We start from the raw sequence: 27,936 nt of genomic DNA on the forward strand, positions 1-27,936 counted from the left end.
TCAGCAAAAGCGAAGAAAGTCTGACACTTGTAAACCGAGTTGACTATGTAGTAGTGTGGGAAAAAAAGAAATGAAACCAAGATAATATTTCAGAGAGATATTTTAGAGACTACTGGTGTTCTTCAGGAAATAACTGCCACCAGATAAAGTATTTGTAAGCAGAATGAAAACCCAGTCTGCAAAAAAAGCTGGAGAATTTGCGTAAGCGTATTTCCACCTTTCAAAGAAACTAATGCCCTAGTGACTTAATGATTCATAAAACTGTCTTCAAAACACCAAGTATTGTTTCTGAAGCAAATGTATATTATGACCAGCTTATTTGTTACATTTTAAAATATTTAAACTTGTGCTTTGCACCAGTATCGCAGAGCCATAATTTTCTCCAGCTGTTTCACATTTGACACAGGCAAGAACAAGCAGCATTTGGGAACAGGGGAGAGCAGCAAGAGGTATAAAACTGCAAATGAAGAGGCTGGGAGTCAGCTCATCCGTCTCAAGACGGCTACACTGCCAAGCCAATAGGTGAAATTCCCCTTAGCATCAATGGAGAGAAACAGCCCTCTCAGATGCGTTTCATATGACCTCATTTTACACGTACAGCTTAGGCAGAGACAAGTTTGCTCCACAAATGGATGTTTGACCTCTGTGATTAGAAGAGTTTGATCAGTGGTGCAATCCTTACCCTCGGGCACCTGAAACGCCCGTCCCATTTTCTGTCCAACTCTTCTGCTCTGAATTCTAATTTTCTTTATTCCTGAAACAGTTTCAGTATTCTAGCCCATTTTGAATACAACAAGGTCTCACTATACGAAAGGCACTCTCAAGCACAGCAAGCTTTCCGAATCCGATAAAAAGCCATTAGTTTCAATACACATTTATTTGCAAAAAAAATGACTCTGAAGACGTGTTTTCAGAGGGGGCAGGGACTGGCAAGGCAGCCAGCGCCCTTTGTGCTCTAAGCACTGTCATGAACCCTGATGCTATAAATAGCCCTGCAAATTCAGCAGAGTTGTGAGGCACCAGGCACCTATGGACTCTGATGAAGCACTGACAGGGAGCCTGCCAGGCCGACGTGCCCGCAGCCAGGCACCCGGCCCAGAAAGCCGTGGCGCCTTAACATCCCAGGCTGTTTTCAGCAGCTCCGAAAGCAAAAGAATCGATTATAAAGAGCAGGGTGGTGAAACGCTGGGGACGCCTCTAAATGCGGACACCAACTTCTCCGAAGGCCTGCCTGAAGCACCTCTACAAGGGAACCACTGCAGGTGGAGTGACCTCTGCTCGTACCAGCTGCAGGATCATGGTGGAAGCATGAGCCAGCAGGACATCGTTACCATGTGAAGTCACCTTCTCATCTAATGAAAGAAAATTACCAGCTATAAATCTTTTAAAAGCTATTTTATTTATCTTGAAAGGAGAGAAACTAATGAGTTGTATAAAACATTACCATACATTTGATGTAAAGCCTTCAGTCTGTTTGAACAACAACAACAAAAAAAATACATTGTCACAGTAAAGAAAGAATAAATGTGCTTAGGTATGGGACTCTCTACTGTTACCCCTCTAGCCAGAGGATCGTGGAAGAACTTCAACGGCTGTAACAGAGCTTACAGTCGGTGTACCCCAATGTTAAGATATATTCTGTCTGTAAAACTGCAAAAAAGTGAGAAAATAAACATAAGGTACTCTTAACACTTCTGTACATTTTTCAGGAAGAAAGCTGAAGCCATATTGAGACTAAAAAAATAACTCAATTTTATTTTAAAATTCATTGACAAATCAGTGCTGTTCGTAGAATTTTTAGTAGCTCTAGGATTAGTTTCCATTCAAGACAAGAACTGATCTTTAAAATGTACTAGTGTAAGTACTCTAGGTGCAGCTGAACAATTTCTAAATAAGCTACCCGGAGAAGATGTTGTTTTAAAATGTTTGTGTAATGAATAGCGTGCTTTTCTACTGTAACTGTTTTAATTTAAGTAGCTGCAAAAGCTGAATTTCATAAAAATGGGTAATTTTAAAGCAGGACTTTGTTTATTTACTTATATTTCAGTCCAGTGGAAGTAAAACATGTGCTTTCCTTAACTGGCTATATTGCAAACCCTTTATCATTGCAAGAAAATTCCAGTATCTGAATCAGTAACTTACAAACATGTAAGCTGAAAAAAGTTTTGGGGTTCGAGTTTGTTTGTTTGTTTGTTTTTTCCTAGCTGTAAGAGTTCACAAGTTGCCTATTAAACTCTGCCTTTTCAGTAAAATAAGGCAGAGTGATTTTCCCAACGTGGGCTCATCAAGTTTGGCTCTTGTGCAGACGCTGCAGTAAGGGCAACGGGAGATGCCCTGTGCTTTTAGAGACCAGGCTGCTCTTACCTGGAACCCAACTGGAGACACTCACCTTTCAGCTACAGGAACAGGTTTGGTGCCTGTTCCTCAAGCTGTTTGGCTTGGCTACAGTTCGGTGAAAATTTGAAGAAATCAAGAAAATTCTACATCATTAGAATTTTGAAATCTTATGTGCGCCAGGTGGGATTTAGGTTTGGGGTTCTTTTTTCTTTTAATAATTGAGATTTTTCCAAGATGAGAAAGTGCACATCAAGTAGGCTGCATCTGGGAAGAAGCGTCAGCTTCTGGGAGGAATCTCTGTGGGATTCACATTCCATGAAATTCAAGCTGATGGAGAGTGTAACTGCCCTCTGAAAGTACACCGGGAAGAGAGCTGGGGAAGGAAAACTATAAAACGCTAAGTATTGGTTTCAGTAGTACGACTACATAATGAGTTCACTTTGAATTCAGGTTGTACTTCTGATGTGAGGCCCAGACTCTGCAAGGTCTATGACTGCTGTGCAATTTAAATTAATGGGAATTTGATGCGCTAATTAAATACAGAGACAGAAATCTTTGCAGTATCTGGCCCCTCATTCATTTTCAAAATTTGCAAGTAATGAAAATCTAAAAATGAAATCTAAGAAACAAAATTAGTGCATTTCAAATCATTCTAGCTAACGTTTTTTCTTTAGACAGCAAAATTCAACCCAAGTAGACTGAATTGGCTTAAATCAGTAATGCTGCAATAGGAAATTAAGACACCTTCCAAGTCGGTTTTTAAAATTGTCAAAAAAAAAAAATAAATTAAATTCAGTGGCTTACATTGCATATATGCTACATCATAAGGCAAAGTATCATGAATGACATTTAAAAATGTAAAAAGTCCAAATGCTTTCAACTAGCAGTTGGGAATAAAAAGCAACTAAAAAAGCAACTCAATGAAGGCTGTAAAACAAAACCAAGCTAAGAGGGCCTGCAGTGCAGCCCCTGGTCCTGAGAAGAATCTCACTTTTCTTCACTGGCTGAGGTATCATTTCCATCATTCAGTTTCTGCTTTTGCATTCTTGTTCGAGTAGATGCTAAAAAAAAAAAAAAAAAAAGAAATTAAATACTTTCTTCAGAATTATTGCGGACATTATTATTTATTGTAAAAATTGGTAATGGCACAAGGAATTGAATTACACTATTTAAATCAAACGAATCCCATATTTTAAAAGTAAACACATAATTCTGAGTTGCTTCAGCAATTCCTGCTCAGTCTCACACATCTTAAATTCATTCCAGCCATTCACTGAAGTTCTCATTGCTTCTGCACCCTCACTTGGTCTGTTTTCATCCTTGAGGCGGGCAGACGGACTGCAGCACGTAGGGGTCTCGTCTCGTGGCCAGGCAGATGCTGTGGGCTGAGCAGTCCCCACATCCCCCAGCCAGCCTGCAGAGGAGATGCCTTGCCCCCCAGTGACACACACTAACACAACTGGTCGTGAGACAGAACGTCCCTTCTTAACCTCCGCCACAAGTAAACACCGGAACACTTCCCCTACCCGAAAATAAACGAGAGGTGCCTAGATGTGCACTCACACCCATCTTGATGAGCAAACACTTGCTAGGTAAGAATTTTTAAGGTGCAAATCCGCTCAGCTACAGAGCTTGGATTCCACCAGAGAGTGGGAAGGCCTGCTCCTTCTCGGGAGTGGGAAATACAACTCAGAGGTGGGGATGGGGCCGTTTTGCATTTTGTGGGCTAGATTTGAGTTGCATTTGAGAAACAGAGTAGTAATCCTATAAAATCTGAAAGAAATACTGATCCGCAGTAGAAGAAAAAGCAGTCTCAGGCATTTTAGTATAAAAGACAGCAAAGCAACACACAAAATTACATATAATTTTCCTGTGTATATAATTTTCCTTTACTACACTGTAATCGCCTAAAAAGGTGTTCTGGTCAACTAAATGCTGCTGCAATTACTACTGATTTCTACCTGCAGGCTCTCAGCTAAGGGTCTGTCACTGGAACAAATGGGAAAGCCTTGGCAAGCATTTAATTCCATTTCAAGAATTCTAGCATTTAGGAAGAATGTGTCATGCTCATTTTCTTATTCACATGTAAAATAGCATCTTCTATGCTGCTGTGTCATTTAATACCCTTAAAAAGGCTTTTGAGGATTTCCATTTTGTAATCTGCATTTTCAAGATTAAATGGAGCAAGTACAAAAAAAAATCAAGCAAGTTACCGAAATGACATCAACGTTGAGCTATGTTTTTATCCGAGTGGGCATAAACTCTTTTATCCAAGGCACTCCCTGGTGTGCAGTTAATGAAAAAATAATACTCACTCATTTCTGCAAGCTTTTGTTGGAACTTGGACTCCTGGGGTAGGTGTTTGCTGAAGACAGAAAGCATATGATTAAGCAGAAGTTTAAAAAAAAAAAACGATCCTCACAACATACCTTTAAATCAAGTTTAGTTCATTTCAGCGCTTTTGCCTTCTCTTACGAAGACGCAAACTCTTTTTTCCTCCACACTAAACTCAAGAGTTGCTTGGTTTCTCATATGTCTAAAAAATTTGGGGGTTTTTGGGGTTTTTTTTGTTGTTGTTGTTTTTTGTTGTTTTTTTTTTTTTAAAGACTGACTAAAGATGACAGCATGGTTTAGCACTCAGCAGTAACGCTAGGATGCTAGATGTATAGGCACCAAATAAATCCATGCTTCTGACATCAAAGCATCGAGTTGAGAAGTATTATGCTACCACCTCTCATTTAATATATTGACTAAATTTCACAAATTAACAGAAATTAAGATGTCAGGAAGAAGTTAGGGTGGAAGGCCCTGAGAATTAAATATGTGTAACCTTACTGAAAAGCTGAGAACAATCTCTTACCTTCCATCTGCTTCGTCTTGCCCTTCTATATCAAAGCGCAGCCTCTTCAGTGGCTTAGGAGCAGCGCTTACTTCTGCGCTGCGTTTTAGCTGGCAGTCACTGTTGCACACCATCTGGTTTATTTTTTGAAACTTTTCAGAAGTCTGAAATTACAAGAAAATAAGGAAAGAATTGCCAATAAATCCTGAAACTACTCAAGCTTTCCAGATTATCCCCTAAAAAAAATTAGGAGTTGTAAAACACTGCAGTTTAACAACTCCATCTTTCAAAGCAACTAAAATAAAATGCAAAACATTTTATAAGTGAAGTCTGCATGTTTGAAAAGAGTTAACAGGACACCCCTTTGTGCTTACAGATTCTATAAACACTGTGTTAAATTAGAGACACTCACTGTCCGGTTCTACAGGTATCAGCAGGCTATCCCATTCCTCCAAAAGTTACATGCATTCAAGACCAGACATTAAAAATGTTAAAACTCACCCCAAATGATTCACCAATTGACACCAAAATTCTGCCAAATGAAGAAGAGAAGTGTTTAAGATTAAGCTACATTTAACAATGATAGATGCATCCACTAATTTGCACAGCTTAACATAAGACATTAACAAGGTCTCTTCCTCTCTCTCTGCATTAATAGTGCAAACCCAGACTGCATTTCACTGTGTTGAGATGGTTCACGTTTCCATTCGGGCCAGCGAATGCTGAATCGCTAAATCAACCGTACCACACAGATAGAAAAAACTGTGGCTTGAAAGATCAGAGGCCCCCACAATCCATCCCTTAGGAGCAGGAAGACACTTCAGTGCTGGGTACCCAGATAATCATCCTTTCATCATTACCTTTAGGTCTTTGCTAATCAAAACCATACAGGATTTCAACCTAAAATATACAATAATATTTTAACTTTTGTACACATTGGGCTAGGTGCAATGGGACTCACTTGATCCTAGTTTGAAAAACCCACTGGAGACTTGCACATTTGCTGTCATCCTCGTCTGGTAAGAACTAGCGACCAACTGTTTGAAATGCTCTGCTCAGTCAATGAAATACTTTGAACCATTTTGTTCCAAGAAAGTATTTTCTCTTTAAACAAGCGTATGAAGCTCATCTATGTTTTTTAGGAGTGTGATCCAGAGTCAAAGCCAACAACATTTAAGCAACTAGGTCAGAAAACCCCTCTTGGATGTGACTATTCTAAAAAAAAATTAAAAATCCCAAACTCCTTGAGCACAGACTCAACTGAAACAGAAAAGTGCTCAAAGATGAATAAAGATTCCAAATACAAGACACAAACTTTTAACCAGAAAAGATATAATAACCACAGATTACTGACAAATGAGACTGTGCCATTTTCTAATTTGCTCCCACTAAAATCCCCAAAATACCTTTAATATAGTCAAAGAAATGCTTGTCAACAACCTACCTAGACCTTGGAGTCATCTTTGTGGGAGACTGAAACCCATCGGAGAATTTGTACGGACTCTTCAAGGGTGAGATGTAGATGTTATTGCCAGCAGGGACACGCCGAGGAGAGTTGGAAAACTGGTAAGGGCTGCGAGGAATGTGTGGGATAGGTGACAGAGTGGGAGGCTATAAAAATAATAAAATAATCATAAGGTTTTACTGTCTATCTACTCCTATTCTATTAAATAATTAGTACGGAACACAACTAGCAGCTTACCCTGTTGGAGGCATACTGCAAAATGTTTGTTTTCAGCTTCTGCATAAACACTAAGTTGTAGAAGACTATAATGGAGTCATACTGTTCTTCCCGGATAAGAACACGTTTGAAAGTCTACATAGGGTGAGAAAAATCATACATAGTTAAAAAAAAAAAAAAAGACAATTTTACATTTGACAAACTCATAAAGCCGTTCAAAAAAATCTGTGTTAGATACGAGCCAAGATGGCATGTGTATTGTATGCAAGCCATTGTAACTACTATTTAGAACTGTTTTAAATTGTTTCTTTTTTCCAAACATGTATGAACATCAGTAGAGGCACCTACTTAATTAACTGGCACGGCCCCTTAGTGCAAATGCAGTTCATAAGTGCTTTAAAAACATTTTCCAAATTTAAGCTCCATTTACTTTCACACATGCAATTGCCAAAAAAAGGCTTTGCTACTGTGCACACCTGGCAAGGCTGAAAAAATCTTTGCTGACCTGATGTGGATAAAACAGTTCTTTAGGCTTGGAGACAAAAGCCTGGAGTTTAGCCAAGATACACAAACACACTATGAGAAATTTTACTACTAAAAGGATGCCTACATTTCAATTAACTGTTTGATGGTTTGTTCGATTTTCTATTGATTTATTATCATTTTGTGTAAAAATTTAAGTACAGTAAGGCCCTTACAAAGAAAGGAACTTCTTAGCGTCAGAATTAAGCTTGCAACTTTATTACATACATCTGTTTGATATATAACCATACATATCTATTTGACATCTTATTTCTATTGAAAGCTTCTACAGAAAGTTATCTGCTTATCTCCCCCTTAAAACTACATTAGGTAACTCTTAAGAGAACTTGGGTTGCCTTTGAAAATCCTATTAGCACTAGACCCAAATTTTTCATCCAGTCTCCAAATAGAATCATAACCCATCATTTAGTATCTTCAAGTTAAAAAGTGGAATGAAGTTTGCTTTCTGAGTAGAGTCACCAAACTATTTGTGCAAGGTGTTTAAAGAGACATTTAGTATTAGAGCCAGTTTTCTCCTCCACAAAATGGAGATGCAGTGAAGCAGAAGTTTTCTTTTGTATGTTCAAGTGTAGTTTGGTTTGTTTTAGACAGAGAGAAACAATTAGTTCATAACATTTTTATGGAAGGATAACATTAAAGAATTTCCATACCTCTTGATTTGTGTTGGGAAGCTCCTTGTATGCCGAAACTATTATTTTAAATCTAAGATCTACATTCTTTACTTTGCATATGCCATACATGCAACACATCATGATCTATTAAAGAAACAAGACAAGACAACTGGAAATGCAGAAAATGAATTCAGCTTCTTCTTTTCAAGTTAAGAAATCAAGTGATGAGCTTTCTATTACTGATTGTGCTCTGTAAACTAGCATGCAACTCAACTTCATAAGAACTTCCAGAATATAAGTCAACTACTGTTCCCTCCATTTCTGTATGACAACCAACTAACTGGAGCTCATAGTATCTTCTCAAACTCATTTCACATGCTGCAATTTTAGAGTAGAATAACAAAACATTTGTCAGCCACGCATGTTGTCTGCCCAAAGAAAATCAGTATTTTCTTATGCAAATTATTAGAAAATTTGGTGTGTCTTCATGATTTTGAAAATAGCTGTAAATGGTATTTGAGGATCCCATAGGAAGTAATTGCCCGTACTTAAAAAACCTGAGATGATAGACTTAAATTTAAATTAATTTCTCCTTTGAGTAATGAATGGAGAAATAAAAACTCAGATTACAATTTCTAACGGCTAAAGAACGTATAAGGAACATTTTGCTCAGGAGAATCTTCTTAAACTTTTAAAAACTTTTTTGTTAATGTTACCTGGTCCAAGTGCCTGTCTCTCATAAGTTCATACTCATTTTGCAGTGTGTGCTGGAAAAGAGTCCAGATCAAGGGTTCCAGGTCAGGACGTTCAGAGAGAAGCCGAAAGAAGAGGGTACGTAGTCGAAGATAGGCCAGTAGATACACTTGAGAAAGAGAGAAGACAAATAAACTGAAATAGTAATAACAGGGGTATGCAAAATAAAAGGAGCATGAGGGAGGATGGACAGCAATTGAATGTTCACCGCCTCCCACTACGAGAACTAGAAGCCATCAAATGAAGGTAGTAGAAGCCAGGTTCGAAATAAATGGAAAAGATTCTTCACAGAACAGGTAGTGGACCCATGGAAGTCCACCCCAAACAATGCTGCACACGTATGTCTATGTTGATACAAAAAGAATCTGAACAAGCATTTGGAATACAAATCTACTGAGAGTTATTAGGTGGACACATCGCAAAAGGCTCAGCAAAACCCCTGAGCTGGAGCAAGTCAAAGCTTGGGAAAGCATTCAGGATAAGCACTATATATGCTTGCCCAGTTCTTAAGCTTCCCATGACATCTACTTATGGTCACTGCTGGAAAAAACATACTATGATAGAAGAACCCTCCATCTGAGCCCATGTGGCCATTCTTAGTCAGTAGATAAGTTTTCAGTTCGAACTTGCAGTGTGTAGAGTGCATGCATTAACCTGCTGGCATCATTTTACTATTTCTTTGCATGGTGTTCACTACAGATCCTATTATAATCTTTTAAGAAATGTTGAGCTCCAAAACCCAAAAAAGACAAATGACAGGAGATAACTTTGCAATTTCAGCACATACAGAAGCAACAAACCTTTTTTGTAGAAGAGAGAGAGGGAGGTAGATTTCTGTGGTTTCTGTGTTTGGGGGGTCACAGCTGGCTGAGCATCTGGAGTGGAAGTAGCACTTAGAGTAGGTCCAGATGCTTTCTTTTTAGGAGATCTCACAGGAGAAAGATACCTGGAGATTCAACATATATTAAGCACTTCAACATCACAGGAAAAAGGAACAATTTTATACGAGTAATACTTGCAGGAACCCTTCCCTCTTCCCCCATTAGAAGAAATCAATTGCTACTGTAACCTGTTACTCCCATATCAAGAATTAAAAATTCAAGTTATTGATTAAATACATGATAAAGGGACTTACTTATTCCTAGACGAGTAAGAACATAGTTTGCAATTACAAGTTTGATAGGGCTTGGGAAAAAAAAATTCAGAATTTGATTTAGCTAAATTTACATGTATAATAAGCAGCAGCAAATACAACAGTTCAACATAAGTACCAAGCCTAACAAGTCGGAAAACAGAACACAAGCGGATTTAAATACTAAAGGCAATATTAACTTCACACTTTACTAGACCTCGAGCACGCATATCACTCACAGGTCTGCTGCAGTGTGATTATGTTGGAGAGGCAGATTGAGAGTGGAAGTGGGCTCAGGCTGATCAGTTTGGCCTTCTCGTTCTTTTGACTGCTTGATAAGATCGAACAGAGGTGACCCCTAGGAAAATGACAGTAACAATACATTATACTGAGAACAGACAATCACACTGGGTGCCTTTTGTTCCTTCTTCTCTAAAAACAACCCCCAAAATACAATCCTAAACGGAAGATTAATGCTTTGAAATACTTCAGAACACTCATATTTTGCCAGATAAATTTTAACTATTAAATACACCAAACACTTTTTCTGTTTCAATAGCAGTCCAATAGATATAGGCTAACTGCAGAGTTGAGACATAATTGTATTCTAGAGTCTCTTACTACTTCCTATTAAATAGCCATTCCTGAAAAGAGCAGCAAACAATATAAGAAAACACATAATAAGTCACATTTCCAGGGAAAAAAAAAAAAAAAACAACAACAAAACAAAACACCAAAACAAAAAAAAAAAAAAAAAAACACAAACCAAAAAAAACCCCAAACACATCGGTGACTAAAAGTTACTGCTGTATCTACTGTCAACCCACTTCTGCTACAACATCTACCCAATATTTTACACATGGTAACATACAAAAACACAGTCATAACTCATCTAACTGCACTGGGGACTATTCAGATCTCTACAGTATCGTGTTCCAGAGCTACCTCTGGCAAGAGTTATAGTCACTCACATTACGTCTCTGCCCTCATGCCCAAAAAACAAAAACCATTTTGATTTTAGGTCAATTATCAGTACTTTAGGCAAGGCGGCTGGAATACATCTGAACCTACTAAGAGCTTGAGGTAGGAGGTGGTGCAGAGAGGATGTAAGTGGAACGGAGAAGGTCCTGGCTGAAGCAACGTTAGTACTACTGCTGACATTGGTAATAAACGGTAGTCTTGCAGAAACAAAATCTGAGGCTTTTGCTGCTTGTGAGTAATGTACAGAGGCGAATTATGCTGAAACAGCAAGACTGCATGGGAAAATATTTTGGTACCGTATTTATAATTAATTTTGAAAACACAGGGTTGCTGGCTTCTGTTTTTTTTATTTTCTTTAAACAGGAGACTCATCCTTGAGCACAATGTTGCCTGCCAACAGTGCAGCATCACAACTCGAGAAGCGACAGAAGAACATCTCATGAGTAAATATCTGCCTTCTCGGGGGGGAAAGCAGTGTCCATAAGACTGGGAATGAAGTGGGCAAAACCAGACATTCAGCATTTTCCACCAAATGATCCCCCAAGAGACAGCAATAAAATCAATCAGCTCAACAGTTTGTAAATAATGCATCATCTGATTGTTCAAGTCTATTTGATCCTACAAATGCATGTTACTAACATTAAAATATGATGGCAGAGATGACAAATCTATAGCTACGATAATTAACAGGAGCACAGCACGCATGTAAAGCAAGCTGCATCACCTGGCTAAGGCAATCAGAAAAGGCCTAGTAAAACTAGGCTAGATTTACTACAATTAAAACTAGCATTAAGACTTCTCTTATTTAGCCTAATTTCTAAAAAAAGAACACTTTTCTTTTGAAGTGCATCAACTAAAAATTCAGAGCAACAAGATCAGTGACTTGAGATTTACTATTTTTCACACTATGTAATTTTTAAATTACAATTTTGGCGATCCTGGAGCTGTTTCATCCATAACAGAAAAACATCAGTTACTGACTCATAACCACATAGTTATTTCTCCATCGTTTCTCAACCAGATCAGCTCTTGGGCTGGCTTGCATCATCTTTCCCTGGACTTAGGAGTGCATGCACTTCCCACTTGTTTCTTTCAGCGTTGCCCTTGCTGGAAATGCAGAGACACGACCTTCTCTGTTTCTCATTCTTCTGGCCACTTGGTCTCTTCCTTTTTATTATTCCCATCAGCGTTTCACTATGCTCAGAAGAATCCAAGTTTCCTTCCCAGAGCGATCACTAATTCATTGCTGAAACATCTCTTGATTCCTTGACTAAGAGTGAATCCTGCTTCATTCATTTCACGCTTTAGCTATTAATGACTGAGAAAGTATTCTTTCCAACGAAGCGTCAGTGGGAGGAAAAAGGGTTGATAAAGGGGAATGAGAGGTCAAGAAACGGAAGCAAAAGTTACTATTTTTGAAGCTAGCACTTGAGACCAGCAGTTCCAGGTCCTCTCTCAACCCTTCTCCAATTTTCACCACACAGAGTGTGATTTCATTAGATAAGGTGAGGGGACACAGCAGCTTGCTACCTATGGAAGGGACCTGCCTACTTTTGCATCATTTCCACTCCTCTTCTGCTTGCCAGCCTTGACAATCAGTCAATCTCCACATAATTCAATGCACTAAACCAGCAGAAAGTTAACAGAAAAATCAAAACCAGATTTAAGCCAGCTCTGCAGAGAATCACAAGCAAAGCCAGAACAGGCATTGAGACAGGACAGGGCAGCAACACCACGAAGGCTGGGAGCAAAGCAGGAAAGAGCAGAAAACGGGGAGTATGTGATGTCCTGCATTTGCTGCCAACAACCTGTTCAATCAGCTGATTGACATGCGAAACTACCCTACAGGAATTTCTGAAACCTACTGCTGCTTTCCATCAGGTAGATGAACTACAGTTAGCAAGAGGATATTCTTTGTGTAGAAACACCTACTTACAGAGACCGAGTACCAACATGCAGCAAGTCCAATACATCTTTTTTGGCTCCCACAAATACTAATTGATGCTGTGGTTAAAAATGTGTCAAGATAAGTGAGGTGCTGGCACCCAGCTGGCCCCCAGCAGTGCAGACCAGCCAGCATCAGCGATGGTGGGATGTGAGAAACCACTGACTCAATGCGTGCCCTCGGGCAAACCATGGTCAGGTCGCCTACCCGCTGCGGTTGCACGAGCAGGAAAAAGTTATTTAGCTTTCCAAGCTGGTGAAATTTAAGGTGGGCATTCTGCTGATCACAATTTCCACTTTACAGCTGAGAGGACTTTAGATAAATCCCTCCCTGCTCTTTCCCCAGGGACCCCTACCACTCTCACTGGTAGCTTTCCAAATGCACAGGCACATACTTGAAGAGAAGTAGGTGCTCCACTGATGAGACTGGTGCCTCACAAAAAAACCCCGCAGTATGCCATAATGTAGAAATACGCAGAGGCAAGTTCTCTCAAATGCATCTACCCCCCACCCTGCAAAACTGATGGGTGTAATTACAACCTTGCCTCCTTTCTTTATATTTAAACATGAAAAGACTTCTATTTAGTGAATCTGAAGCGCATTCTGCAGCTTGCAGGGAGTTTTCAAGCTTATCAGGGCAAAGTCTGTTCAGCTTCAGTTCCACTACTTGGTATTCAACAATCTACCCCTCACTCGAATGAGCGAAATATGTCATTAACCAGACAATTAGCAGTCCTCTAAGTAATAGTCACAAAAGAACTTTAACCCCTGGGTCCAGCTTTATCGAACACGAATGTTTATCAGTAACTTGTTGCTAAAGCAACATTATTCACACTACCTTTTACAAATTTTATATTGCTTTTTAAAGCTTTTAAGCAGCATTTCAGGTCAACAGGTCACCTCCAATGCTTTCCTTTCACATGACAGGAGCTTTGCACAGCTTTTACTTTAATTTAATGCTCAGTAAGTGATTAATGTTACTAGACGCAGCCACAGAATAAATTTTACTAATTAAGTGAAATGCTGCTTTTCATTTCAGACTTCCCTGCAAAGGCTGGAGAAGCCCCATTTTATTAGCGCAAAAAGGGAGAAAGCAATTAAGGCCTAAGATTTCTCAGGGTCAAATGGCCAGTGGGATCAGAATGAAGAATAAGACTGAAATTTGACTCGGTCCCCTCTCACACTACCCAGGGCTAACTATAACTCTGCAACACTAAACTCTGTGAATTAAGCGGGACTTCGTTAAGTGAGCCGCTGCAGGATGCTTCCCTGCAACACCACCTGCATCGTAAGCATCTGCAGTCATTTTTCCCCAATCTGAAAGCTCCTTTTATGGACAAAACAGGCAGAATTTCTTGTTGGCTAATCTTTATTGGGCTATGGTGAAACTACAGGACATACAGGTGCTTCCCAGCTTCCTGATCTTTACATCAGCTCTGTCCCAACAACATGTTTAACTGGACTTTGGTTTCCATTAAAAGATTAAACAAAAGACCTAAATCCTTAAATATGAAGAACAGCTACCCTGGGGTCTGGGTGTACTGACTACAGAAGAAGTACCTGAGCAGCTTTACTCTCAGCAGTGCTAATCAGCAGTTCACAGTATTTTAAAAACTGCTTTTGTCTTTGTTTTCTATTGCTTTATGTTTTTATTCTTTATAATAATTTCCTAATTGATTTTCAGGTTTTAGTTATTTGTCCACAATAAATTTTAATGCAGTGTTTATCACTAAACTATGTGTATATCTCAATGCCAAGCTCTCTTGGGGTTATATTTTTGGGTTTGGGGTTTTTTTGTGGGTTTTGTTTGTTTGTTTGTTTGTTTGTTTTTTAATAATCAACACCCCCTCAAATTACTGAATCGGTCAATACAATACATAACATTAAGAAATATTCTTCTTCATAATATGCTGAAAGGTGGCTGTGACTTTGCAAGGCAAAACAAAGCCGATTTAGAATTGACAGCTTTGGAATGGAAGTGCAAGGACTGGATGGGCACGAGCTATTTCCACTCCTCTTTCCCATGACAGAATTGCATGCCCAGATATTTGACTTTGCTTGCAACTGTATTTTCAGAAGCTTCACATGAAAATTAGTATCCAGATTTCTGAAATAATTTAGGCCTGCCAAAACAAAATATATTTCACAGCCTAAATTTAAATAGTATTTACCATGAAAAAACAGTAAGATTAAGGACCATGTTTTAATTTCAAACATGAGATCTGTTATATAAATGATGATCCTATTAGGGTTTGTTCTTACAAAATTCATAAAGAAAAACATTAACAACTGCAGTGTTAACAGTTTAATTCATGTAAGGATAGTGTCAGATCTGCTTTTAACTCCTTAGAGCAAATATATGTTTAATACAAGTCCTATTCCTACCTGATCTCCAGCATTTAAAATCAAATAATACTGTCATCAAGCTTTGTGAGGCTCTCCTTTTATCTAAATGTGTAGTATGCAGAGGAAAAAAAACCAAGCAGAAAAGAAACAGTGACTGTTAATTAGTTCTGGTTATTTGAGAGTGATATTTTGACAGGTTTTTCCTCACACAAGAGGCTTAAGTCCTAAACTACAGAAGAAGCGACAAGCCCATACTGATACACATACAAATCATGAAAACTCTGATCATTTGAAGTCCTTGACACAGAGCATGTGAGCAGCTGACCTGAAAGCGGGTGTCCCAGCCTCAAGCCTGGTAGGAGTTTTCAAGTTCAGTTCTCTCATATTCCAGTTTCTTATAAAATAAAATAGCTATTGCACCAAAAATAGAATAACTGCACTGTGCACTAGCACGTAGGACCCACTGTGGCAATGTGGAACTGATTTAGGTGGTCTCTAGTGTAGACACATACATATTAATATGAAATCAAGCATCTCTAATGGGAGAAACTGAGATATCAAAAGTTCTTTGAAGGCCTAGTAAAAAAGGAGTTCAAATCTCTTCAGAGAAAAAAAGCCAGGTCACCACAGCGTGGATATGCATCTTAAACTTGTGTTGCTCTAAATAATGCTGCAAATCCATTCTCTTTGCAGTTTTGGAATAATCTAGCCTTCCTCAAAAGCTTCTGAAGAGACCTGGCAAATCTTGGTAGAATTCAGAAATTATTTCAGAACAATTAATACCACAATTTTCAACCCCTCTACTCCCCAAATTGCTCTTCATCAGATGGTTTTATATTTATCAATTACCTATGCTTTACATGGTCTCTCAGCAAAGGTCCATGGGGCCACCTCACTGCAGGATACAAGAGCATCAGCAAAATATGCTTCCCAGCCATGGAGAAGGATGCATGTGAAAACAGCCATCAAACTTCTGAGGGGCCCACCACGTGTGTTTTCCCCAGAAATTATGGGAAGGTGTGGGAACAGATAAAAAAAAAAAACAACCACAAAACCTCAAGAAGCATATCACAGGAAGACAGTCTACAGGCACAATGAGATATCTGGGGTGATAGCTGCTTTTAAAAACAGCAGCAACAAAGTCAAGCTAAATTTAAAGTTTAACAAATTTAAAGATGACCCAGGGATTCCAGCAACTTCAATTTTTTTTTTCCTCCAGTTTTTAAATTTTAACTGTAAAGATGACAGACCTTCTGTGTTAAGATAGCAACTAATACTATTGGTATGTTCAAAAATACTACACAGACTGATGATAATGCTCTGCAAATAGGGAAACTACTGACACAGTTATTGCTTTGTAGCTCTGCAAACCAGTTACCAGCGGAACTACATTTTTATTCAACTATTTTGTTTAAACTACTTAGGATGACCCTGGGAAGACTGCTACCACACAGCTTGCAGTAGGCCCTTGCACCACTTCCTTCAGCAGTTTTTCCGCTCAAGACTCACACAACTTACAGCACCTTTTATAAAGAAAAAGAAAGGCTCGCTGAGTAACTAAGGAGTTAATATTCAGCACATTAAAGCCTTAACTATACAAATACTTTAAGTCAGTACAAGCCAGTATTCCACCAAAAGACGCAGTCCCAAACTTCTCCATCTACCTGCGCCCTCCCCTGCCTCCTCCCCACCATCCCCAATCCCTCTTGTGTCAGCAGGGGTGGAGATCTGGTCCAGGGAACTGAGGTGGTGGTGGTGTTTTTATTTAGTTGGAAGGTTTTTGCTGTTTTATGTAAACACATTTGGCAGGGGAGGCCTTAGTTTTACATTCAGAGCAGCTCCCCTATCCAGTTCACCATATGGCAATGCAAGTGTTTGCATTTTGTCAAGTGAGGAGACAGAAAGGAGCAGCTAGAGGATGACACGAGACACCATCTTTCAGTGGCAGTACCAGGGCAGAGAAAGGGAAGTCATGCCTCACAAATTCCCACGTTTCTCCTCTAAAGCGCTCAACACATCTTTGAACAGGGTGATCCTGCAGAAGATCTCCAGATCTTCACGTTAGAGGCTCTGACAGTCTCCTTCAGGTAAGGCTCTTTAAAGAAAGCGCTGCCATAGGGCAGAGGGGCATGCAGTTACTGGCTAAACGACAGATATTGAAAGTATGAATAAGTGGCCAATCTTCACAGTGGGGGAAGGCGATCAGTGAAGTCTCATGCTCTCTGCTGGGACTGCTGCTCTTTAACACTCACGAATGACAGGGAAATGTGGCAGGGGCAGGGAAGAGAAGGCTGCTAGAAGCACAAAATTATTCGGTTTTAGGAAAAATAAACTCACTGCAAAAAGAGCTCATGATTTTCAAGGACTAGATGATAAAATAGCTATAATAGTCAATGATAATAAAAGCAAAAATAATAAACTGGGGAAAATTACCTTAACTTTACATTTTAAAAAAGGGCTCTAACATTACCATTATTTAAAAGAAAAAAAAGAAAAAAGAAAAAAGATATTCAGAGTTAGTGTGAGTAATTCTGAAAACACCAACTCAACGCTCGAAAGTCAAAGCTTAAAGAATTATTAGCAAAATAATAAAGCAGAGTTATTATGCCAGTATAGTAGCCCATGGATTATTAGAGTCACCAAATTAAATTATCAGGCAATAGCACTGAAAGCCAAAACCAACTACTTTATCGTACAGCCCGAGTGTTCAGCTGTGGAAGTAACTGCTACAAAACGTGAATGTGGAAAATCCACTCTGCTTCCAAAGACAACCTCACACGTAGGTCCACAAAGCACTACAGAATACAGTAATCCTTACCACGTATTTTTTGCTGAACATTACCCAAGAAAATAACATTGTAGGCTTGTCCTCCACATGTTTTTTTTCTCCAAAGCAATTGCTATGAGCCTGTTCCAGATGGATCTGTGGTCTGCACTGGAAGTGGTGCTACAGAAACAACCTATATCTGAAGTAATTAGCATGTTTATTACCTAGCTCCCCAGTGCAATCAGGCTTCAATATGACTAATTCTTGGACAAATCTTACTTCTCAAGATTTTTAGGTGAAAGCCAAAGGTCTCAAAGACAAACTGAACTGTTATCAGTTTTCCCCCTCTCTGCGCAAGACATTGTGTACAATACATAAACTAAAACCTACCTGATGTGAACCATTTGACTGCTGGAAATTATAATACGTCAGTCAGAGACGAAATGTTCTGTGGAAGTCTTGAGGCTGAGAATTGCATCAACAACCTTAAACTGTGAAAAAACTACAGACTGTGAAGGCTTTTTCAGTAAAGGAAGTAGAGAAGAGATGCTTTAAAGCACCATTATATAAACTGCCATCACACAGTATTAAGAACAACACTTCCACAGTTATGTCCATAAATGAAAAATTATTAAGTTTAGTAGCAAAACAGCACTGAAGCACTTACTTTCTTCAGAAGAACTTTTGGGTCACAAAATGCCTGACTCAGTAAAGAGAATTTATTTGTGTTATTACTATGGTGACAATCAAACAGATTGTCACAGTAGCACATCACACTTTCTAGCGGTTTCATTTCTGATTGACCTACAGAGTTTCGGTTCCTGGAACAACAATTAAGAGCAGTTCCAGGAATTATTTTTCCATGTACAAGCAGAGACATGACAATGAAGCGCCTCTGAGATTTTCGGTTAAAGCCAGTAATTCAGTTTCAAGTCTTGTGTTCTTTCCAGTTTCTCATTAGCTGAACAAATTTAGGTACAGTGTGCCACCACCGATTCTCTTAACCCAGCTAAAAGTGGTAAGTGTGCCAGGAAACTTTGTAGACAGCAGCTTTTGAAAGAGCACGATGGTATCTTTTACCAACGTAACCAAGGAGTCAATGAATTATGAATTGGAAAAAAGCATACAACAGATAATGTGCAGGGTATGCGGATGAGGACGTACAGAAAGACCAATTCTCTAGAAAAAGTAGTATTAGCTATGGGATGGTACGTGTCCTGAAACCATTAAAAGCAGACTGTTCTATGATATTCAAAAGCAAAAAGGACTGTAAGTATCTTGCAATGTGCTTCGTATAATCTAAAAGAGAAAAATAGGACAAAGAAACTGGAGTTCCAAAAACAGTATGCCATGTTTCATAACAAAACATGGCAACACAAGCATGAAAACTGTTGTATGTGATGATTTATCAACGACTTTTAGAAAATATTTCAATCTGAAGAGAATTACACATGAGAAAAAGAAAGAAAAAAACTAAAGTTGTAACAAAACTATCAGTATAACAACATTTTGTGCATAAAGCCATCCGTTATGAAGAGTTTTGATCTTAATTTGAGCCAATACTTCTGTGACTACCATTACAGAATATCTCAAGCTCAGTTACCTTGGTCTATACCTAGTATTTGCTCAAGGCAGAGGAAACCTGGCAGTCGCTGTGTTGCGCTTAGCTTTCAAAGCAGAAGCATAGGCAGAGCTTCTGAGTGCTCAGTTGACAGAATTTAACAAGATGTCTCCAATCAAACATTTCTGCCTTACAAACAGTTATTTAACAATCAAAATACAGTATAATAGAAGTAAAGAGTAGTGCACTGGAAATCAGATTAACAAGAGGAGGTTAAAAAAAGTCTTGGGCTATTATTTAGTCTTCATGAAAAATATATTCTTCCCAATCTGAAAATAAATAATTGAATTTTGACAGGGTGATACAGAACAGTATAAAAATCACTCAAAACACCCCAAACTTTTCAATAATTTGGCTGAACAGATCTGAAAGAAAAACTTGGAAGACACAGGTATCTATTTTTTGATGTTAGACCTGTTTCTCATAATCATTTGTTTCATAAAACTTCGGGATATGGGCTGGAAGGAAAGAGCAGTTGTGGGGGTGGAAGTCAGCTGAAGTACTCGTAATTGCTGTTTACCAGTACTAATGATATGCTAAATAATCATTTAAGTGATCCTACAATGCAGAATTTAAAGATGTTATTTGCTGACTTACACATTTAGAAAGTAATAGTTCTTCACATTAATCAAGTCCAAGTTCTGCTTTTTGGCAGCAGTTCCCCCCTGACAAGCATTTTCATGTCAGTATTTATCTACACTAATTAGCTTACCAGCGTGAACAGCTCTTATAAAGCTTCCCATCCCCCCCAACTTCTTACATTCCAGTTTTGTGAAGGCAACCAAATTAATACTGTAAGGATTTTTTTAAACTCTATGAATTCACATAAATCTTATTGAATGACTATGGTGAATTCTTTCAATAGCTTTAGAATGTTATCCTTTATAAAAACGAGAATAGGAATGTGACTGCGGGCTTTGTGCTGTCTCTGACAAGTAGAGATTAAAATCCTCTCGTACAAAGTCAGAGGCCTCCATTCGGCCAAAACTGCAAGAGGCTGCAAGCACTTGATGCGGTGGTTGTAAGTAATATGGCATGAAAGTGAAATACATCCTCAAGAACTAGATGGATAAACACCAGTAATCCTGACACGGAACTAGCCTACCTCAGTCCTGGCCAGAGAATACATGTTGGGCAAAAACTTAAACTAAAGATCTGAAAAATAAAATGTAATTGCCTTAGAACTAAACAAATTACAAATGTCTTCCTACAAGTTCTGTTTCCCTGACCCATTTCATCCTGTATGTTTGGAATAGCTTCCAAAATAATTCATGAAGCTTCTTCCATTTCCGTCCTATCACTCCTAGTATTTGCTTACTATAGCAGCTGAATTTTTTTTTTTTTTTTCATAAAAACAGTCATGTTTTGCACTTGCAAAGTATTTTGAATACGAATTTTTACTCGTGGAACGTTTGGCAAATATCCACCAAATCCAATTAAACTTTGAATTTCTAATCCTATGATTTAGAAAGTACAAGCTTGAGTAGAGCCAGAATTTGCTACAGTGTTAGGGAAAGCCGTTTAACTTATTTCCTGCACATAAGGTGGAGAGAAATTTCAAATACTGACATTATTTCAATCACGTTTACAGAGGGATTGAATAAACGCATATTTTTTTAAAGTTCAAAAAATGCAAATGAGAGTTCAGGAACTCAGGTATTTTGTTCTAATTAAGGCATTTCTCTTCCTACCCGACATCTTAGAAATTCCTTTCATCCTATTCCTATCCACTGAAAATCATGTTGCTAAGATTGTTTACTAATCCTTTTTCCATTTTCCTTCCCTCTGAACAATGTCAATGTCCATTTTTCAAGCTTTTCATCTTTATGATCCTTTACTTTGCTTTTTAGCCCATCCCTTTTAAACCACTCGATCCACAGATTAAAGCTCAAAAAGACTTCCATGTTATCTAACCTCTACTAGCCTACTGTAAGATCAACTAGACTTACTTATTTGTCATAATCATTTGATAGCTAACATACACTTTTAATGCACAATGCCATGCCGTCTCTTCAGGGAATACACTACAGTATACATAAGTTTTCCTGAATTAATCTATAAAGTGCAACTCCGAACATCACCTCAGGATGTTCCTCTGGATACCTGTTACAAACTGCCAGCTCTCCATGTCACTGTCGCTAACACACACCTATACAATGTCTGCTACATATAGCATAAGGCCTCTGAGAAATACTGTACTACACAGCAGCAGAACCATTTCTGATTGTCTTTCAAGAGTTTCCTATCTTGCCAAGTGGGCTCATTAAACTACTCCAAAGATGCAATGGAAATGGTGATTTTGTTCTTTGTGCAAAGTAATTTCTCCCTTAAAGTGAGACTATATAAAGGGTCAGAGGCTTAAATCAGCAATCCCTAACACACATATATGGTTCATAACACACATACATGGTTCACAACTACAGAAAATGAAGAATTTGAAGTTGAGGCTGCAGGGAGGGGTAAGTAGGTGTGGCATTTCTTACCTGCTCTTGCTGCATATATTAGAGGGAGGTGGAGGCCACCATTTAAAATGTATCAGATAACAAATGGACATGCTGATACTCTCTTATCCAATTATTGCTTGCTCCTTCTGGATATCTTTATAATCACGTTCTCAGAAAAATTTGCTTTGCACATCAAAACATTTGAGAATGTAAGCAAAAACTGCTGCTGGGACTTTCCATGAGTTGCACAAAAAATGCAACTCAAGAACCTTCATGCAAGCATTTATCAGTCATCTGGTAGTGGCCTAGAACTGCTGTAACTGCTCGTACGTATTTACAATGCAAACAACCAATCTGCATATTCCATGATACCATTTACATAATTCCAGGTAAGCCTAACGTGTTCATTACCATTAACTGTACCTGTGAGATAACAAAGCTTCTTTTACCATTAGACACTGCACATTTCTATTAGTGCTATCACAAAAATTACTATCAAACTTGCAGTATTGTGCTTTAAAATATTAATCCCATATTTTCAAATTCCGTCTCAACTACTGTGGTCAACAAACCAAATAATGCCAAGAATGAGCTCTAAAATGTAAGCAGAGGATTGATATAATATTTTCTGAAATTAAATATTCTAAAAATATCTTCAAAACTTGCATGACAAACTCCAGGACACAGTTCTGTACTTTTCTCCATCACTGTGCATGGGAAGCCTTTTCCAAACCTCTGCTCCAATAAACTTTTACGCAAAATCAAAATGAAACAAGAAAGAGGATGTCAAACTAGTAGTATTTTTAAAGATTCATCCATTTTCTCATTCTCTTAAGAAGTTCCCCATAAGTTAGAATATTTAGAAAGCCTCAAGTAGACTTGTAAGTATTCTGAAGGATTATATTACGCTAAGGGATACTGCGATGACTAAACACAGTTCCAACAGCAGCACTTTGGATCTGACATTCCACTTCAAAGGAGAGGGTTCCAGCTAGGAAAGCAACAGAATATACTTAGTTGCCTCTTAGTTGCTTAAAAAAAATCATTTATCAACACATGTTGGTTTTCTTTTCTGCCTATATCAGCTTTTCTATAGTATTCCTTAAGTAAAAACGTGTTCTTTGTAGTTCACTTCTATTTATAATACTAAGTATATGAAGGACAGTATAGGAAACAGCAAGGAAGGGACTTCCTATAACTAATTGAAGTGGTTCAAAGAAACGGCTTACTCACACACAGACATACAGCAAATACTATGAAGTGTTTCAGAACTAGAATTTGACTAGACGTGGCATTTCTGGAAATATGATCGTCATCTTCATTGCACTTATTTTTAAGAACAAAGAACCAAAGCCATCCGTTGTTCTCAAGTTATTTAGAGATTGCAACAACAAAATACCTTTGCTATACATGTATTTGGGTTTAAAAAGCCCTCCTCTCCATGAATCCGAGAGTAGAAGGAAAAAAAGGACTCTAGCAGCCTGAATTTATACAAAAGGAGAGAAATTGTTTCCTCTTTCTGCAAGCAGGAGAGGAGCAGTTGTGTTTCCTATAAAGGAAACAAACAATTCTAAAGAGAAGAAAGAAATATTTCAAATGCACAGGAATGAAGAACTCATTTTATTCTGAGCTTCCTTTTCCTTTTTTAAGCAATTACGCACAGAGAAATTATTTTAATGTAGAGAACCTAACAGACTCACAGTCCAAATACTTTAGCTTCTCTTGCCTTTTTTTTTTTTTTAATATTTGAAAGATTTTCAGCAGCTATATATTAGAACATAGCTAGTAAACAAAACTAATCAGGAAAACTGGTTCTAGAAGGTCAGTCAAACTTTCAGCAGCAAATATTTACAGTTTTCTTTTAACTTTTACTTGCAATTTGTACATGTAGTTTCATTCGCATGAAGCTAACAAGTTTCCTGATACGGAGGAGTCTAACTAGGTATGCAGTAGTCATCCAGGATTAGTCTGGCTCCATAAAAAGAGTCTCTTCACCATAAATCCAATAATGCTCATTTAGAGACTTGCCTACTACACTGGAAAATTTTTAAGGGGGGAAAAAAAGGCAGTTTTCAGTGCGCTAACTACCTCACACTGTCTCCACAGGTGGACACTATCATTGCATTTTAAGAAGGCAGTAAGCCACTTACCAGAAGCAGTCTTACAGCGACTTATGAGTGTCTGAGGAGGCAGCTCCTGAAAGGCAGCTGAGAGGGTCGAAGTTCCCAGCCCTGCTTTCTCTGTACCTGCTTCCCCATAGACTAATGAAGTTGAATCAAGTGAAGTCTCTTAATAGAGCCTTTTGCTTGGCAGGAATCTAATGTAAAAATACAGAATTTTAATCTTGCTACATTTTTATTGCATTCGCTACCCACTGTAATTATCTCAATATCATATTTAATAAAAGGTTCTCCATCCAAGGACTTCAAACTATATTTAACCATTAAGATGGCCTCACATCCCAGTGAGGAAGTGAACAAGCTCTTACATGGAGGGAAGCTGAAAAGCACAAAGTCATAGAAAACTTTGCCAGGATTGAAACAGAAAATCTGTGGCATGGCCAGAGACAGACTTCCTGGTTCCCAGCCCTATGTCTCACCCATAATAAATTCCTTCCTGTACACAGACACACTCACAGAGAAACTCCAATAAATAGACTAAAAAATGCTAAAACCCATTAAAATGATTGGATAAATAATAACACCTAGGGGAAAGAAAATACCCTCCTGCCAGAGTTTGTCTTCACTGCAACAGGTAGCACAAGCTTTTTTGCATAAACTTGCTTAAACAAAGTGAGAACAAATGCCTGTACCATGACACAGTCACGCCTCTAAAAGCCGTAACATTAGTTGTAAAATAATGGAGTTACATACAGTGTTTTGTGCATCTGACAACCTTCATTTAACAGTGCATACTTGGGCTTTGGAAGCACTGTAAGAATTTATTACATTATTAATGTTGAAGTTGTTTTTTTCCTCTAAAGTAAGAGCTTTTAGTAGTAGCACCAGCACCAGACTAAGCGTGGTACACAAGAGAAGCTCAAAATTCATTTCACCTTTGACTACAACTTCTGTTTGATTCCAGCACTGAAGAGTAGCGCAACACCAGAGGAACACCAACACTAGCCAAAACAACTCTGAAGGCTTGGAAAGCCTTCCAATATTTGTTTTATTTCAGTGAAATGTTTCTTCAATACTCAACTTGGAATTCTGATTTTAAGGGATCCTGCACCTGTGTCCTAAATGAGAGAAAGTATCCAACTCTATGGCATCATTCAGGAAGGACATTGTATGGGGTCATTGTATGGTCCAGCTCTGGGGTCCCCATTACAAGACAGACATGGACCTGTTGGAGCAGGTCCAGAGGAGGACCACAAAAGCCCTCAGAGGGCTGGAACACCTCTCCTATGAGGAAAGGCTGAAAGAGCTGGGGTTGTTCAGCCTCAAGAAGAGAAGGCTGCAGGGAGACATTATTGCAGCCTTTCAATATTTAAAGGGGGCCTACAAGAAAGATGGGGATAGTCTTTTTAGCAAGGCCCGCTGTGACAGGACAAGGGGTAATGGTTTTAAACTAAAGGAGGGAAGATTCAGACTGGATATAAGGAAGAAATTTTTTACAAGGAGGGTGATGAAACACTGGCACAGGTTGCCCAGAGAGGTGGTAGATGCCCCATCCTTGGAAACATTCAAGGCCAGGCTGGATGGGGCTCTGAGCAACCTGATCGAGTTGTAGGTGTCCCTGCCAATTGCAGGGGGGATGGACTAGGTGACCTTTAAAGGTCCCTTCCATCCCAAAGCATTCTATAATTCTATGATCTAGGAGTAGGAGGGAGCAGCAGCTGTTGGTGGCAGTGTCCTACAGCTGCTCTACTGGAGTCATAAGGACTCTGGCTTCTGACCCCCTATTCAACGCTGGAATAGGTTTGCCACACAAATCCAAGATCGCTCAAGGATGTAAAGAGCCCTAGATATCTAAACTTGGGTATCTAAACTCACATAAGCAGAGTTAAATGGTAACCGACTGAAAGAGCGCACGAAATCTCTTCACTGCTGAAGTGAGAGATGATTTCAAGCATCTCATCAGCTCTTAGCTTTAAGGAGCCCATACTCACTCTGCCTTCAATACCTCTTCAAGAGCCACAGGAAGCCTGTTGACGGAAACGGAGTCTTTGCTCATCTAGCACTAGCAACAAATGACAGGTCCTAACTCATTCCTGTCTCTGATGCAGAAAGGCAGACACATATGCATCCCCCAGCAGTGGCAGCATCGTTTCCTTTGGAGAAAAAAAAAAAACCCTCAGCATACAGGGACCTCCCTGCAGCTGCTTCCTCCTGCCTATCCCCCATCCCAAAGGAAAATTTGCCTGTGGCGAAGGAGCATAAGCAAGGTCATTAGCATGTCAATTCTTCCTCCATAGTAACTGATAAACTTCTTATTTTTTAAAGTGTTGGGACTTACTGAAGGCTTTTCCAAATCTGACGGCACAGAGCCCAACATCTTGAAATGTGAACCAACAAAAGGAAAGCGTGCAATGAAGTTTCCTCCCTGCTCGTGCTGGAGCCTGGCCAGAAGGGAGGCTGCTCTCGACTCCTGTGGCTCACGGTGTGCTAACGCAGGTTCTTCAGCTCTGAGAAGCTCACACAAATTAAAACACTGCTTGATATCAATCAGCCACATCGCAATTAAGAAAATTCACACTTTTACACTAAAATGACTCAGACTGCCCGCTCAATCATATACCTCCTCACTGAAACACGATACGAAGTAAAAACCTGTTAACTTCAGGTTTTCAAATTTTCTTCTGCAGGTGCAGAAACCCTGCAGCTGAATGCTATTTCTGGAAGCATACAAATATCACTTAGTTCCTCAATTAGTGTAAGGTGCACATACTGTTCTGCACCAAAAAGGTGCAGGGGCAAGAGAAAGTCCCAAAGACAGCAGAAGAATATACCCAAGCCCCTAAAATACAGCTCTGAGTAGTGCCCATGTTTGTAACAGGAGCAATAACACAGGCCACAGCAAGGCACAGGCTCTGACAGATGAACTGAAAGCTGAGGATGCACCTTCATGACTGCTCTGAAACACATTTACCATGGTAAAATGGACAGTGCCCCTGGGCAGGCACCCCCAACCCTGTCTCTCTGCACCCACACCTTCGCCCAAACAAAAAATCAAGTACTGATGAATAAGAGAGACCTGTTCATTTCTATTCATTTCTCTCTCTAAACATGAAATACTGCTTGAGGTTTTGACATGTGACATGCAATTTCTGTACTTCAGGGATTTTCATTCCAGTAACTGAGCCTGCTCCACACAGTTTTCCTGTGCAAACAAAGCCAGAACAGGAAAACTGAGCTCAGAGCTCCCAAGGCCTGATGCAGAACTCATGGACTCTTGCAGGAAAACTCCCCTGTCACCATGCAAGGCTGCTGGGAATAGAAACAAAATTTAACCACCTGTGATGACTGCTTTTGCAAGGGAAGCCAGGTAATGCAACTTTATGCTAAGGTACAAGTTAAGTTGGACACACAAGAGACTCTGCCAAGCTCACATTTTCATTTCTTGCTGACTTAGAAGTGGAAAGTGTGCTACGCTTTACGGTTAAGTATGAATTTCAAATATAGTCAAAAAGGTTTCCTGTGGTTATAGCCTATCGAAGTGAAACTGCTTGATTTCACCTCAAAAATCAAGGTGAGAGTTTCACAGAAAAAAACTTACAAAAGAAACTTGAAATAAAATAAGCAAGATCCTTTTTTGCATGTTTCTGAATTTTGTCTGACATACCTTACATTAAGAAACTATGCCAAAACCCTGTGAAGTGCTATTTACTCTCCTTTACAGCAGACTAGAAAGGTTTTGCCCAGAGCCTTGCTTAGGTACAACTGATTAAAATCTAGTTCAAAAGAACCATGCCACCCAGCCAGATATGAAGAGATT

General features: G+C 39.0%; 1 protein-coding gene across 1 annotated transcript in view; it reads right to left on the reverse strand.

The window, feature by feature from the left end:
• Positions 1–1,400: 1,400 nt before the first annotated feature.
• Positions 1,401–27,936, reverse strand: part of RB1 (RB transcriptional corepressor 1) — a 74,108-nt gene continuing 47,572 nt past the window's right edge. Inside the window, 12 exon segments of the mRNA XM_082338032.1 lie at positions 1,401–1,650; positions 3,329–3,336; positions 3,338–3,398; positions 4,653–4,702; positions 5,198–5,340; positions 5,678–5,708; positions 6,621–6,787; positions 6,879–6,992; positions 8,051–8,155; positions 8,728–8,873; positions 9,565–9,710; positions 10,136–10,254. Of these exon segments, the coding sequence (XP_082194158.1) occupies positions 1,586–1,650; positions 3,329–3,336; positions 3,338–3,398; positions 4,653–4,702; positions 5,198–5,340; positions 5,678–5,708; positions 6,621–6,787; positions 6,879–6,992; positions 8,051–8,155; positions 8,728–8,873; positions 9,565–9,710; positions 10,136–10,254 (1,155 nt within the window). The 3' untranslated portion in view covers positions 1,401–1,585.

The sequence above is a fragment of the Platalea leucorodia genome (assembly GCF_965183815.1).
Source record: "Platalea leucorodia genome assembly, chromosome: 2".
Lineage (NCBI taxonomy): Eukaryota > Metazoa > Chordata > Aves > Pelecaniformes > Threskiornithidae > Platalea > Platalea leucorodia.